At 38.5% G+C, this 13,828-nt stretch overlaps 1 protein-coding gene across 1 annotated transcript in view; it reads left to right on the top strand.

Moving 5' to 3' along the window:
- The window catches only part of plch1 (phospholipase C, eta 1), a 67,930-nt gene extending 54,320 nt beyond the window's left edge, over positions 1 to 13,610 (top strand). Inside the window, exon 24 of the mRNA XM_069896908.1 lies at positions 11,380 to 13,610. Within this exon, the coding sequence (XP_069753009.1) occupies positions 11,380 to 13,319 (1,940 nt within the window). The 3' untranslated portion in view covers positions 13,320 to 13,610. The remainder of the gene's footprint in view (positions 1 to 11,379) is intronic.
- The last annotated feature ends 218 nt before the right edge of the window (positions 13,611 to 13,828 follow it).

A 13,828-nucleotide genomic window follows, 5' to 3' on the forward strand; every position in this document is an offset into this window, starting at 1 on the left:
ATATTATTAACTTTATTAATTCTTCACTCTTTATTTTGGGGGGGAAGGGGGGATTGGACTAATTTGAGTTGGGTTATTAATGTGTAATAATTATTGGGGAGGGTATAGTTTATTTAGATTACTGATACTGTATTGTAATTTTATTATTTTATTCTTAATTTTTTAAAATGTAATCCTATATGTTATTCATGTTATAAAATCTTAAATAAAGTTTAAAATAAAAAGAAAGGGCAGGTATTGTTTGATAAACTTGCTGGAGTTCTTTGAGGATATAATGGGTGCAGTTGATAGAGGGGAACAGGTTGATGTTGTGTATTTGGATTTCCAGAAGGTGTTTGATAAGGTGCCGCACAAGAGACTTATCAAAAAGATGAATGGAGTCGGAGGATGTATATTGGCATGGTCAACTGACAGAAGGCAGAGAGTCGGGATAAATGGGTGTTTTTCTGATTGGCAGATAGTGGTAAGTGGGGGGCCGCAGGGGTTGGTGCTGGACCCCAGCTGTTCACCATTTACATTGATGATTTGGAAGAGGGGACAGAGTGTAGTGTAGCCAAGTTTGCGGACGATACTAAATTGAGTGGAAAAGCAAATTGTACAGAGGATGTGGAGAGGCTGCAGAGGATATAGTTAAATTTGGTGAGTGGGCAAAAGTCTGGCAGATGGAGTGCAACGTTAGGAAATGTGAGGTCATCCACTTAGGTAGGAAAAATAGAAGAGCAGATTATTATTTAAATGGTGACAAACTCCAGCACACTGTAGTATAGAAGGATTGGACGTACTTGTGCATGGAATGTTGGCCTTCATTGCTAGAGGAATTGAATTCAAGAGCAGGGAGGTCATGCTGCAAGTATACAAAGTACTGGTGAGGCTGTACCTAGAGTACTGTGTGGAGTTCTGGTCTCCATGCTTGAGGAAGGATATACTGGCCTTGGAGGCAATCCAGAGGAGGTTCACCAGGTTAATCCTGGAGATGAGGGGGTTGACCTACATGGAGTGACTAAATTGCCTGGGATTATACTCATTCAAATTCAGAAGAATGAGAGGCGATCTTAGAGAAACATAAAATTATGAAAGGGATAGATAAGAGAGAGGTAGGAAAATTGTTCTCACTGGTAGATGAGACCAGAACTAGGGGATACAGTCTCAAGATTCAGGGGAGTAGATTAAAGATGGAAATGAGGAAAAACTGTTTTTCCCAGAGAGTAGTGAATCAATGGAATTCTCTGCCGAGGAAAGGAGCTGAGGCTACTTCATTAAACATATACAAGGTTCAGTTAGATTTTTACATAAAAAATGGAATTAAGGGATATGGGGAAAAGGCAGGTAGGTGGAGTTGAGTCAATGATCAGATCAGCCATGATCTTATTTGAATGGCAAAGCAGGCTTGATGGGCTGAATGGCCTACCTTGTTCCTATTTCTTATGTTCTTATATAGGTATCCCTGTATAACAGGTTTTGAAAAGCGCGGGTTTTGACACAATGCGGCTTGAAATTTCTGATCTGCAGTTTAAAATTTGCAACGTTAAAGTTTTATTGTTGTTGCTATTTACTTTGCAAGATTCTAGTTTAAAATATTTGAAATATAGGCTCTGATCTGTGGAATAAAGGGAGTTAATTGTGTTGAAAGTTATTGCTGTCCGGAGGAGTCACGTGATGGAGTAGTGGCCGGACGGTGAACTCCAGCCCTCTCCAGAAAAGTCGGGAAAAACAAGAGAAAATACAAAGGCACAGAAATACAAGTTAAAGAAAAGTGAATATAAAGGTGGAAAGAAGATGGAGACAAAAGGAGAAAAATCAAAATCAACGGAAAGAAGAGAGGAAGAGAAGACAACGGAGGAAAAAGGTGAAGGCCTTACCTGTCCGAAGAGGCCCGCTGTGGAGAGAAGACCCCACTACCTCAGGTCGGTAGAAAGAGAACTACAACAATGGCTCACAGAGCCGAGTAAAAGTGCGCAACCGCGCATGAAAAAAAACACACCGACGGGAGGGGGGACCAGCTGGGGAGTCGATCTCCACAGCCGGCAACGACAGCTGCAGAACACCTGCAGCAAGAAGAGACCACAGAAGACAATGGAAACAAGAAAGAAGAGGAGGAAAGGGCAGCAAAGAAACAACAGATGGTCAACCTAGAGGAAGAAGAAGAGGAAGAGGAAGAGTACAGGGAAATAGAAGAAGAAAAGAAAGGCAAGGTAAAGGAGGTACTTGCTCTTGTTAGAGGATACATGGAGTCATTTAAAGAATGGCAAACACAGGAATTCAATGATTTAAGAAGAAGAATAAACAACACAGAAAAGAAAATAAATAAAATGGATATGACCTTAACAGAAATGGGGAAAAAAATGGACAAGATGGAAGAACGGGCAATAGCAGCAGAAATGGAGGTAGAAGACTTAAAAAACAAATTGGAGGAATCTAATAAAAAAACTAAAGAGACACAAGAATTACTAGCCCAAAAAATAGATATAATGGAAAATTATAACAGAAGAAATAACATAAAGATAGTGGGCCTTAAGGAAGATGTAGAAGGCAAGAATATGAGGGAGTTTATAAAAGAATGGATCCCTAAGGCCCTAGGATGTCCAGAACTACAGCAAGAAATGGAAATAGAAAGGGCACATAGAGCATTAGCCCCTAAACCACAACCACAACAAAAACCAAGATCTATTGTAGTAAAATTCCTAAGATATACTACAAGAGAAAAGGTACTGGAGAAGACAATGGAAAAAGTAAGAGAGGGCAACAAACCACTGGAGTATAAAGGGCAAAAAATCTTCATTTATCCAGATATAAGCTTTGAACTCCTAAAGAAGAGAAAAGAGTTCAATGCAGCAAAAGCGATTTTATGGAAGAAAGGATATAAATTTACACTGAAGCATCCTGCGGTATTGAAAATATTTATTCCAGGACAACAAAACAGACTATTCTCGGATCCAGAAGAAGCACGAAAATTTGCAGAACAATTACAAAAATAGACTGAGGGATGAAGACGGGTAATGAGAGCAAAAATTATCACGATTGATATGTATGTGGGTAAAGACAAAAATAGACTGAGGGATGAAGACGGGTAAGGAGGGTAAAAATGACCACGATTGATATGTATGCGGGTAAAGAGGTATAAGAGTGAATAGAGACAATGGGCATATGTGAAAGTATCTGTAATTAGAGGAAAACATAGAGAGTATAGACAAGAATTAATAAGGGAAGGTAATGGAATAGAGAGAATAAGGAGGGAACTAAAAGAGTGACCTTTGTGACATATAAAAAACGAAATCTTTTCTGGGGGGGGCTGGGTGGGGGGGAAAAGAGCGGTCACTGCAAAATCAGTTGACGCTTGCGAGTGGATTCGCAAATCCAAATGGAGAGGGGAGATGTGGTTGTCTGACAAGGGATAAAGGGCAACTCAGGAGGGGAAGGGGAGATTGGGGATAAAGAAGATAGAAATAGGAGAATAAGGAAAATGTTGGATGTTGTAGGACTGTTGTCTGGTAAGGAGTTGAAAATAAGAAAACAGAAATGGAAAAGGAGGAAAGGTAATGATGGAAAAACGGAAAGAGAAGATAAACAAAATATAAAATGGCTACGCTGAACTATATGACTCTAAATATTAATGGAATACATAACCAAATTAAAAGGAAGAAACTACTAAATTTACTGAAAAAGGAAAAAATAGATATAGCATTTGTCCAAGAAACACATTTAACTGAATTGGAGCACAAGAAATTAAAGAGAGATTGGGTAGGACATGTAACAGCAGCATCGTATAATTCAAAAGCAAGAGGAGTGGCTATATTAATTAGCAAAAATGTGCCATTTAAAATAGAAGAGGAAATAATAGATCCAGCAGGGAGATATGTTATGATAAAATGTCAGATATATTCAGAGCTTTGGAATCTACTTAATATATATTCACCTAACGAAGAAGATCAAAAGTTTATGCAAGATATCTTTTTGAAGGTAGCTAATACGCAAGGGAACATACTAATAGGAGGGGATTTCAATCTGAATTTGGATCCAAATATGGATAAAACGGGGAAAAAAATTAACAGGAAGAACAAAGTAACCAAATTTATAATTAAATCAATGCAAGAAATGAAACTTGTGGACATATGGAGGAAACAAAACCCAAAAGAAAAGGAATACTCATACTACTCGACTAGACATAAAACATACTCAAGGATAGACCTATTCCTGTTATCAGCCCACATACAAGGGAGAGTTAGGAAAACGGAATATAAAGCTAGACTATTATCGGACCACTCACCCCTGTTATTGGCAATAGAGCTAGAAGACATCCCTCCAAGAATGTATAGATGGAGATTAAACCCCATGCTACTTAAAAGACAGGATTTTAGAGAATTTATTGAAAAACAATTAAAAATGTACTTTGAAGTAAATACGGAATCAGTGGAAGACAAGTTTATACTATGGGACGCAATGAAAGCATTCATTAGAGGGCAAATAATAAGTTATGCAACCAAGATGAAGAAGGACTATAATCAGGAAACAGAGCAGTTGGAAAGGGAAATAATAAACATAGAAAAAAAATTAGCAATAAAGGAAGATACAACCAAAAGAAGAGAATTGGCGGATAAAAAAATAAAATATGAAACATTACAAACATATAAGGTGGAGAAGAATATAATGAAGACAAAACAGAAATATTATGAACTAGGGGAAAAAACACACAAAATCCTAGCATGGCAGCTTAAGACAGAGCAAACTAAGAAAATGGTATTGGCAACAAGGAAAAAAGACAAACAAATTACATATAATCCAAAAGAAATTAAGGAAAACTTCAGAGAATTCTATGAACAATTATACCGAACCGAAAACGAAGGGAAAGAAGGGAAAATAGATGAATTTTTGACTAAAATTGAACTACCAAAACTACAAATAGAGGAACAAAATAAATTAACAGAACCATTTGGAACAGTAGAAATACAAGAGATAATAAAAAATTTACCAAATAATAAGACACCAGGAGAGGATGGACTCCCAATAGAATTCTACAAAACATTTAAAGACCTAATAATACCGCCCCTCCTGGATGTAATCAACCAGATTGATGAGACACAAAACTTACCAGATTCATGTAAAACAGCAATAATTACAGTGATACTAAAACAAGGGAAAGATCCACTCTCACCAGCGTCATATAGACCAATATCTCTGCTAAACACAGATTATAAGATAATAGCTAAACTATTAGCGAACAGATTAGCAGAACAGGTACCGAAAATGGTAAATTTAGACCAAACTGGATTTATCAAAAAAAGACGCACAACAGACAATATTTGTAAATTTATTAACTTAATTCATGCAGTAGAAGGAAATAAAGCACCGGCAGTAGCAGTTGCTTTAGACGCAGAGAAGGCCTTCGACAGAGTAGAATGGAATTACTTGTTCAAAGTATTGCAAAAATTCAGTCTACCGGAGAAGTATATTAATTGGATTAAAGCATTATATAAGGGACCGTTAGCGAAAGTGACAGTAAATGGACATGTATCAAAGCAATTTAACTTAAGCAGGTCAACGCGGCAGGGATGCCCACTATCGCCATTATTGTTTGCGCTAGCTATAGAACCACTAGCAGAATCGATAAGAAGAGATAATAATATAAAAGGAATAAAAATAAAAGACAGGGAATATAAAATCAGTCTGTTTGCGGATGATGTGATAGTGTACTTAACAGAACCAGAACTATCAATAAAAGAACTATATAAGAAATTGAAGGAATATGGAGAAGTGTCGGGATACAAGATAAACGTAAATAAAAGTGAAGCAATGCCTATGAATAACGCGGATTTCTCAAAATTTAAGGAGGAATCCCCATTCAGATGGCAAACGCAGGCAATAAGATACCTAGGTGTGCAAATAAACAAAAATCTAGGCCAATTATATAAACTCAATTACAATCCACTAATGAAAAAATTACAGGACGATTTAGAGCATTGGAAAGAGCTACCACTAACACTGATAGGAAGGATAAACTGTATTAAAATGAACATTTTTCCAAGGATACTATACTTATTTCAGGCATTGCCAATACAACTGACAGAAAAATTCTTCAAAGAGTTAAAGAAAATAATAAGGAGATTTTTATGGAGAGGGGGGAAACCGAGGATAGCACTAGACAAATTAACAGAATGGTATAAACAAGGAGGCTTACAATTGCCAAACTTCAAAAATTATTATAGAGCCGCACAATTAAGGTACCTATCAGATTTTTATCAAACAAGGGAAAAACCAGACTGGACGAGACTAGAATTAGATAAAATAGGGGAAAAGATACCTGAACACATATTATATAAATGGGACGAAAAATTGGTACAACATAGAACTTCTCCAGTATTACACCATCTCCTCAATATATGGAAGAAGATTCATGTAGAAAGAAATAAAATAAATTACCAAATACCAAAACTAATATTGACGCAAAATAAGCTACTCCCTTTTACAATAGACAACCTTGCCTTTAGAAAATGGGAAAAAAAAGGGATTAAAAGAATAGAAAATTGTTTTTCAGGAAGTAGATTCTTATCCTTTGAACAAATGAGAGATAAGTACAATATAACGGGAGATACAGCGCTGGCATATTACCAACTGAGATCCTACTTGAAAGATAAATTAGGAAGCAACTTGAGTTTACCAGAGGGAAGTAACCTTGAATATGTGATTACAGATACAATGTTAATCAAAAGATTTATAAAAAATATGTATATTAAACTGCAAGAAAAGGAAAATGAGGAAACAAATGGTAAAACTAAACAAAAATGGGAACAAGATTTAAATATAAAGATAAAAAAGGAAACATGGGAGAAGTTATGCTCTGGAACGATGAGAAATACAATAAATACGAGGCTGCGTATGATACAATATAATTGGTTACACAGACTATACATTACACCGCAAAAGTTAAATAAATGGGACCCAACAGTATCTGATAGATGTTTTCGATGTAAAAAAGAAAGGGGAACAACAATTCATGCAATCTGGACATGTGAGGAGTAGAAAAATTTTGGGATGATCTCAATCAGATATTAAATAAAATAACAGAAAACAATATACCAAAGAATCCAGAGATCTTTCTCCTAAGTAACATAAAAAATAAAGAATTTGGAATTGACTTGGAGGATGCACAAAAAAGATTTGTTAAGATAGCCCTAGCTGTAGCAAAAAAATGTATTATGTCAACCTGGAAATTGGAAGATAATTTGAAAATACAACAATGGTATATAGAAATGAATAAATGTATTCCATTAGAAAAAATAACATATAGTTTAAGAAATAATATTGAAATATTCGAACAAGTATGGGAGCCTTACATTAAATACAATAGCGAAAACCTACCGGGGACAAGCATTACCTAAGTTGATGGAAGGAGAAGGAAAGAAAAGAATGGACTCAGTAGAATTTCTGGTGTATTTTTGTTGAATGACAACATTGTCTGACTGGTTTAATGTAACCTAGATTGTATAACTAAAATGGATGAGGGGGGGGGGATGGGGGGGTGGCTTGGGAGGAGGGAGGGGGGAGGGAGAAAAAGTCACTGTAAATGTGTGGAAAAGAAAAAGTGTATATCATGGCTATTGTGATTTATGGTGTGAAAAAAAAAAAAAAAAAAAAAAGTTATTGCTGTCCCTGGTGTGATTGGACTCTCTGCACTATCCTGCAGCACGCTGCCTTACATTGATGGGAATCTGTTTTTCTTCACCTCCACTCTGATGTGGCAGACCAGCAAGTTTCCAAACCACTGAATAATGCCAGTTTGTATTGGAGAGGAACCCCTAGGTTAGGGTTAGGAGTAAACTATATTAGACAGATATTTTCTTAAATAAAACATGTTTATTTATTGTCAATAAAGATCAGTTTTATATGTCCCTTTTATAGCATTGGAATATATTATGTTAAAGTGCACTGTAATAATGCTTTGATAGTCCAGTTTTCCTAGCACTAAACTTGCTTGGAACGCATTAACCATGTTATACAGGGTATGGCTGTATTGGCAAGAGTTACATTTGTAATAAAAAATTTAAGTGTTGTCATTTGTCAACTTTATTGTCATCTCATTGAACAAATACATTCCGATGAAACAACGCTCTCAGGTCCTCGGTGCAAAATATACAGCCGTACAACCAGATATAATACAGAAAATGACAAATAATACATATGCAGGGCAAGTATTTTATCTATAAAAATAAATAAATATTGCTTTGTACAAATGAGAATCTCGGATGGTTGGTATGAGCAGTTCCTTTGGTTGTTCAGCATTCTCACTGCCCATGGGATGAAGCTGTTCCTCAGACTGGTGGTGCTGGATTTGATGCTCCCGTATCTCTTCCCCAATGGGAGCAGCTAAAAGATGATGTGTTCAGGGAGGAAGGAGTCCTCAATTATTTTGCACACCTTCTTCAGAAAATAATCCTAGTAGATCACATCGATGTGGGGGAGGGGGTCTCTCTGCCACTCTTATGATCCTGTGGATTGACCTCTAATCCATTTCTCTACAGTAATTGTACCACACTGTGATGCAGCCTGCCAGGATGCTCTCAATAGAGCTCCTATAGAAGGATGACATAATGGTGGCCAGTAGCCTTGCCCACTTTAGTTTTCTCAGGAGTGCAGACGCTGTTGTGTCTTTCTGACAATTGAGATTATGTTGAGTGTCCACACTAATTAAGTGAACTCCAAGGAACTTGGTGCTCACCACTCTCTCTACTACAGAGTTGTTGATGTATAGTGGAGTTTAGTCATTCTTGGTCCTTCTGAAGACAGTAATCATCTCCTTCATCTTGTTCAGGTTGTTACTCTTGCATCATTTCTCAAGATTTTCCACCTCTTCTCTGTAGTGCGACTCATGGTTGTAGCTGATGAGGCCAACTACTGTTAGTGTCATCTGCAAACTTGATGACACTATGGAGCTGGATCAGGTGATGCAGTTATGGGTCAGTAACATGAACAGAAGTGGACTGAGCACATAGCTTTGAGGTGCGCCATTGCTCAGTGTAACGGTACTGATATTCTGCTACTGACCCAGACAGACTGTGGTCTTTCAGTTAGGAAGTCCAGGATCCAATTACAGAGAGGAGTGTTGAGTCCCAGCGAGGACAGCTTCTCCACATGCCTCTGGGGAATGATTGCATTAAACGCTGAGCTGAAGTCAATAAACAGCAGCCTGGCGTATGAGGCATCGTCTATGAGTGCCAGGATGAAGTGATGTGACAATGATGTGGAACTGTTTCTACTATAGACAAATTGAAATGGATCCAGTGTGTCTAGGAGATGTGCTTTGATGCATTCCATCACCAGATGCTCCAAGTGTTTCATAATAGTGGAGGTCAGTGACACAGGGCGGTAGTCATTGAGACCTGCTATTATCACCCTCTGTGAGAACGATGGACTGCTGCAGTGAGGCGTTGAAGATGTCTGTAAAAATCTTTATCAATTGGTCTGCATAGCCCTTCAGTACTCGACCAGGTATGTTGTCTGGCCCACCGCCTTGTGTGGATTCACCTTGGATAGGTTTCTCCTCACCTCAGCCACTACTATGCAGGAGGTCCGTTCATCAGGGGGACATCCTGTTCTCATCAAACCATGCACAGAAGCTGTTCAGTCTGTTCGGAAGCGAGGCATTAATATCCTTAATTTGCAAGGTTGACTTGTGATCCGTAATAGTCTTGCCCCCTTGTCACATGTGCCTCGTGTCACTGGTATTGCACAGCTGTCCGTGGATCTTCTTTGCATACCCATGCTTTGCCTTTCGAATTGCACCAGAGAGTTCAGCCATGGCTGATCTTTGTGCCATCCTACAGCCTGTCCTGAATGCAGCATCACAAGCTTCGAGAAGGGCCCGGACTTCTGCATCCAACCATGGTTTTTGGTTAGCCCTGGTTGAAAAGTATTTGATCTCTGTGACATCCTCAATGCACTTGCTGATGTAGCCAGTCACTGAGCTCATGGTACTTCTCGATGTTTACATGACTATTGTAGGTGACCACCTCCCTGAAACAGCTCCTGTCTCAAAGCAGTCTTGTAGTGCTGTTGTGCTCCCCCCACCCTGGCCACGTCCTGATATCCCTGCAAACTGACTTAACTTGCTTTGCCAGTGGTCTGTACGCTGGGGTTAGCAGGACAGACATGTGAACCGAGTAACCAAGGTGGGGGAAAGGTGAAGCCTTGTACGCTCCAGGGACATTGGTGTGCACCCAATCCAGGGTGTTGTCTCCTCTAGTGACAAAGTTCACATGCTGTTGAAACTGTGGTAAGACTGTTTTCAGGTTGGCATGATTGAATTCGTCACCAACAGCAAACATGGAACCGTCAGGGTAGGAAGTCTGGGCTTCACAGATGGCACCATAAAGCTCCTTCGTGGCTTTACCCACATTAGCCGAAGGCAGAATGTAGACTGCGGCAATTAGCATGCCCAAGAATGCCCTGGGAAGGTAGAATGGACTGCATTTCACTAGGAGGTACTCTATCTCTACTAAGCAGAAGGTCTTCTCAACAGAGACATTGGTGCATCAGTTCTCATTGATGTAAATGCACAGTCCCCCTCGAGTCTTGCCAGAAGCAGCAGCATCTCTGTCTGTCCTCGAGGTGATAAAGCCATCCAACTGGATCATTAAGTCTGGAATGGTGTCCTGGAGCATCAGAGCACAGCAACTCTGCAGTTCTCTCTGGTTCAGGCGCAGCCTCAAGTAATCAATTTTTTTCTCCAGTAATCTTGCATTTGAGAGTAGGATGGTCAGGAGCGCGGGTCTGAAGGAGTTAACTCTCAGTCCAACCCTGATGCTGGCCCATTTTCTATGCTTCTGCCTTCTCCAGCAATGCTTCTGATGGTGTCCCACATGTTCCCCCACGATTCGCTCCGCTGTTTCCAGCAGTCTGTGTTCTCTGCTTCGCTAGGTTTAAACTGTACAGAAACTTCCAATCCAATCTGCTAGTTTGAAAGTCCGGTTCACATTTTGATAATAGTTTCACAATCATAGGCACAATATAGCAGGTTTGGGAATTTCACCATTGTGAGGAGCCAAGTGGCCGCTGCAGCCTGTTGAGCTACCATCTGGCTTATAATGCAAGCCAATGTTAAAGGGGCCTACCTATTCCTAACAATAGGGACTGGGCTGCAGTCAGCCATTCATAACCCAAAAAACAAATAGACTACCACTATTTAGAATTAGGATTCAGAGACCATATTGGCTCAAATCCCTTTTGTCAGAATTCTACCTCTGACCAGTGCGCACTCTATCAAGATGTAGGTACCATGGTCTTTGGAGGTTAGATTCTATTTTTAACTCTCAAGTGATTTGTGTTTGTGGGTGTGCATTTGCCATTGTTATGGGCTTGAAACTAATTTTCTGATCATTTATTTTATAGAAACCAAAACGGAGGCAAACCAAAGTCTAAAGGGCTGTGAAGAAAAAGCAGTGAAATTGTCATTCACTTTTCCTCAGTGTATTCCATTACGAGATGCCAATGAGTCGAGTAGATCTCAAGATTTGACAATGAATAGTTTTAAAGAGTTACCTGTGAACAGAGAACATTGCTCATCCAATAATCTAATATATCAACATTTTTCCTTTGAAAACCTTCCTTCCAATGAGCACTGTTGTAGTAATTCTGTTGAAATGGGTGAGGTGTGTGATCAAGGACAGTTGCCTCAACCTGAACAGTTCCAATGCTTTGATATATCATTGCAGCATTCCAGTGAAAGTCAGAAACTCACCAAGCTGCAAGAGGACTTGATTGAAACTATTTCTGATCCACTTTGTAATACAAAATTTATAGAAGCTAAAGGAAAGGTTGAACACTATATTGCAATGTCTTCTGTCTCTTCACCAGTCTCTGTAAAAAATTTAGGTACGACTCTTGATAGCACAGTTTCTCATCTTATTGATGCTATATCCTTGCCCACTGAAAGTGAAATAGGTAGTCCTATTTCAGCCCTCATTTCACAGTTTGAAACAACAACAGACAGAACTAATCTGACTGCAGTTTCAAGTTTTCAAGAAACCAGCAATCATACTTTAAGTATGATGTCTGAATTGTTACACCCATGTAATTTGGAAATAAATGCATCTGAAAATTCATTGTGTAATAGTGTTAAAGCCAAAAAAACATGCTTGAATCTAACAGCAGATACAACAGTTTTCTCCAGCCCAGAGATATCAGATCATTCCTCATATGCCATTATAAATGAGGAAGTTCTCTCCCCTATTTCCTTTAAGTACACACCAAACAGAAATTTCAGTTACACAACTTTAGATGAAACATTCAATAGGACCTTAAATCTTTTGGGTACCAGTACTAATACCTACATACATTCAGGTACAGCCAACACCCATGATGAAACGTGGAGCAGGATTGATGCTATCGGTAAATGTACTAATAATAATACAAATGCAGCTGATGGATCTCCACCAATAGATTCAGTTGACAGTAGTCTGTTAGAAGTTGATGACTTTACAACTTTCTGCAGTGTTGACAGTAAAGTTAATGAAGAATCAGACCCAGAAAATTGTTCATCAGCTGAGAATTGTTATCAGTTGAACCATAAAAATGGTATAAAAGCAACCAATCTATTGGTTTTGGAGAACTCACCAGCAACAAGTACAAATGAGAGGAATATTTGGAATCCACGAAGTTCACTAACTTCAACAGCCAACCATCCCTTAATTGCAATGAAACAACCAAGTGCAAGTAAATCCAAGAGCCTTGGAGATCTGACATCAGAGGACATATCTTGCACCTTTGAAAGCAAGTACAAATTCATCAGCAAAAGCTTTGTCGTGCCGAGTATTAAAGGACAGAAAACTATGCCTTCCCTTAAAAATTTGCCAAAGCCTACAGATGCTTTAACAGAGCAATTACGCAAACTTGTATCCTTAGACCAGGAGGAAAATCAAGAAACTCATGTTCCAATTATAAGGCTGGAATCTGGTTACCAAAGAGGTCTGGTGAGAAAACTCTCATCAAGAAGCCAGAGCAGAGTCCGTTATGTTGCCAATAGGGCAAAACAAATACAAGAAGCCAACAAGCATAAATTTTCTGGTAACTGTACCTCTGATGGTGTGATTTTAAGAAAGAAAAGCCCAGTGCAGCACCATACAGTTAATAGACACTCCACAGGTTCTTACATTGCAGGATACCTAAATCAGCTTAAAGAAGAATGTTTGGAAGGTCGTGGTATTCCTGAGGGTTCTTGTAAAACATTGCTCCGCAGTTATACTGACAATTTTTACACCGATAACTCAGTCATGCAAACAGAACCGAGCTCTGATGGTGAACCAGAGATTTATTTCTTACTTCGATTGTGATTCAGATGCAAAGAAAAATGTGATTTGTAACTTTTTAAATAACTTCCATGAAAACATTCTTTTACAACAATGTTCCTCATTTGTTTAAATATGCAAAAGTTGTTATTTTAAAAACGTGCATTTGAATTTGACTAATTATAGATATTCTTCAGAATTTTGGTTGTGAAGTAGAAAGTTAATGTCATTTATATTGCATGTGAAGGGTGTCAGATTTGTACATGTTTTTTTAAAATTTGGATGGATTTGTGAAACTTCTATTTTGTGTTTGGTGAAATAAATATATTCATTTCATCCTGTGATGTATAAGTTTTTGTCTGTGATTTGAGGTACATTCAAAATCCACAATTGCAAAGAAACAAAACTGGAAAGAACTGTTTCTTGGTACTCATGTTCCTCCAAGATGATAAAGACGTGCAAGGTGATTGGCCTACTGTAAATGGCCTTGAGCATAGGTTGGTGGTTGGTGAATTGGGGGAATTCATGGGCATGACAGAGAGTATGTTGAGGGG

The sequence above is a fragment of the Narcine bancroftii genome, chromosome 9 (genome assembly GCF_036971445.1).
Source record: "Narcine bancroftii isolate sNarBan1 chromosome 9, sNarBan1.hap1, whole genome shotgun sequence".
Lineage (NCBI taxonomy): Eukaryota > Metazoa > Chordata > Chondrichthyes > Torpediniformes > Narcinidae > Narcine > Narcine bancroftii.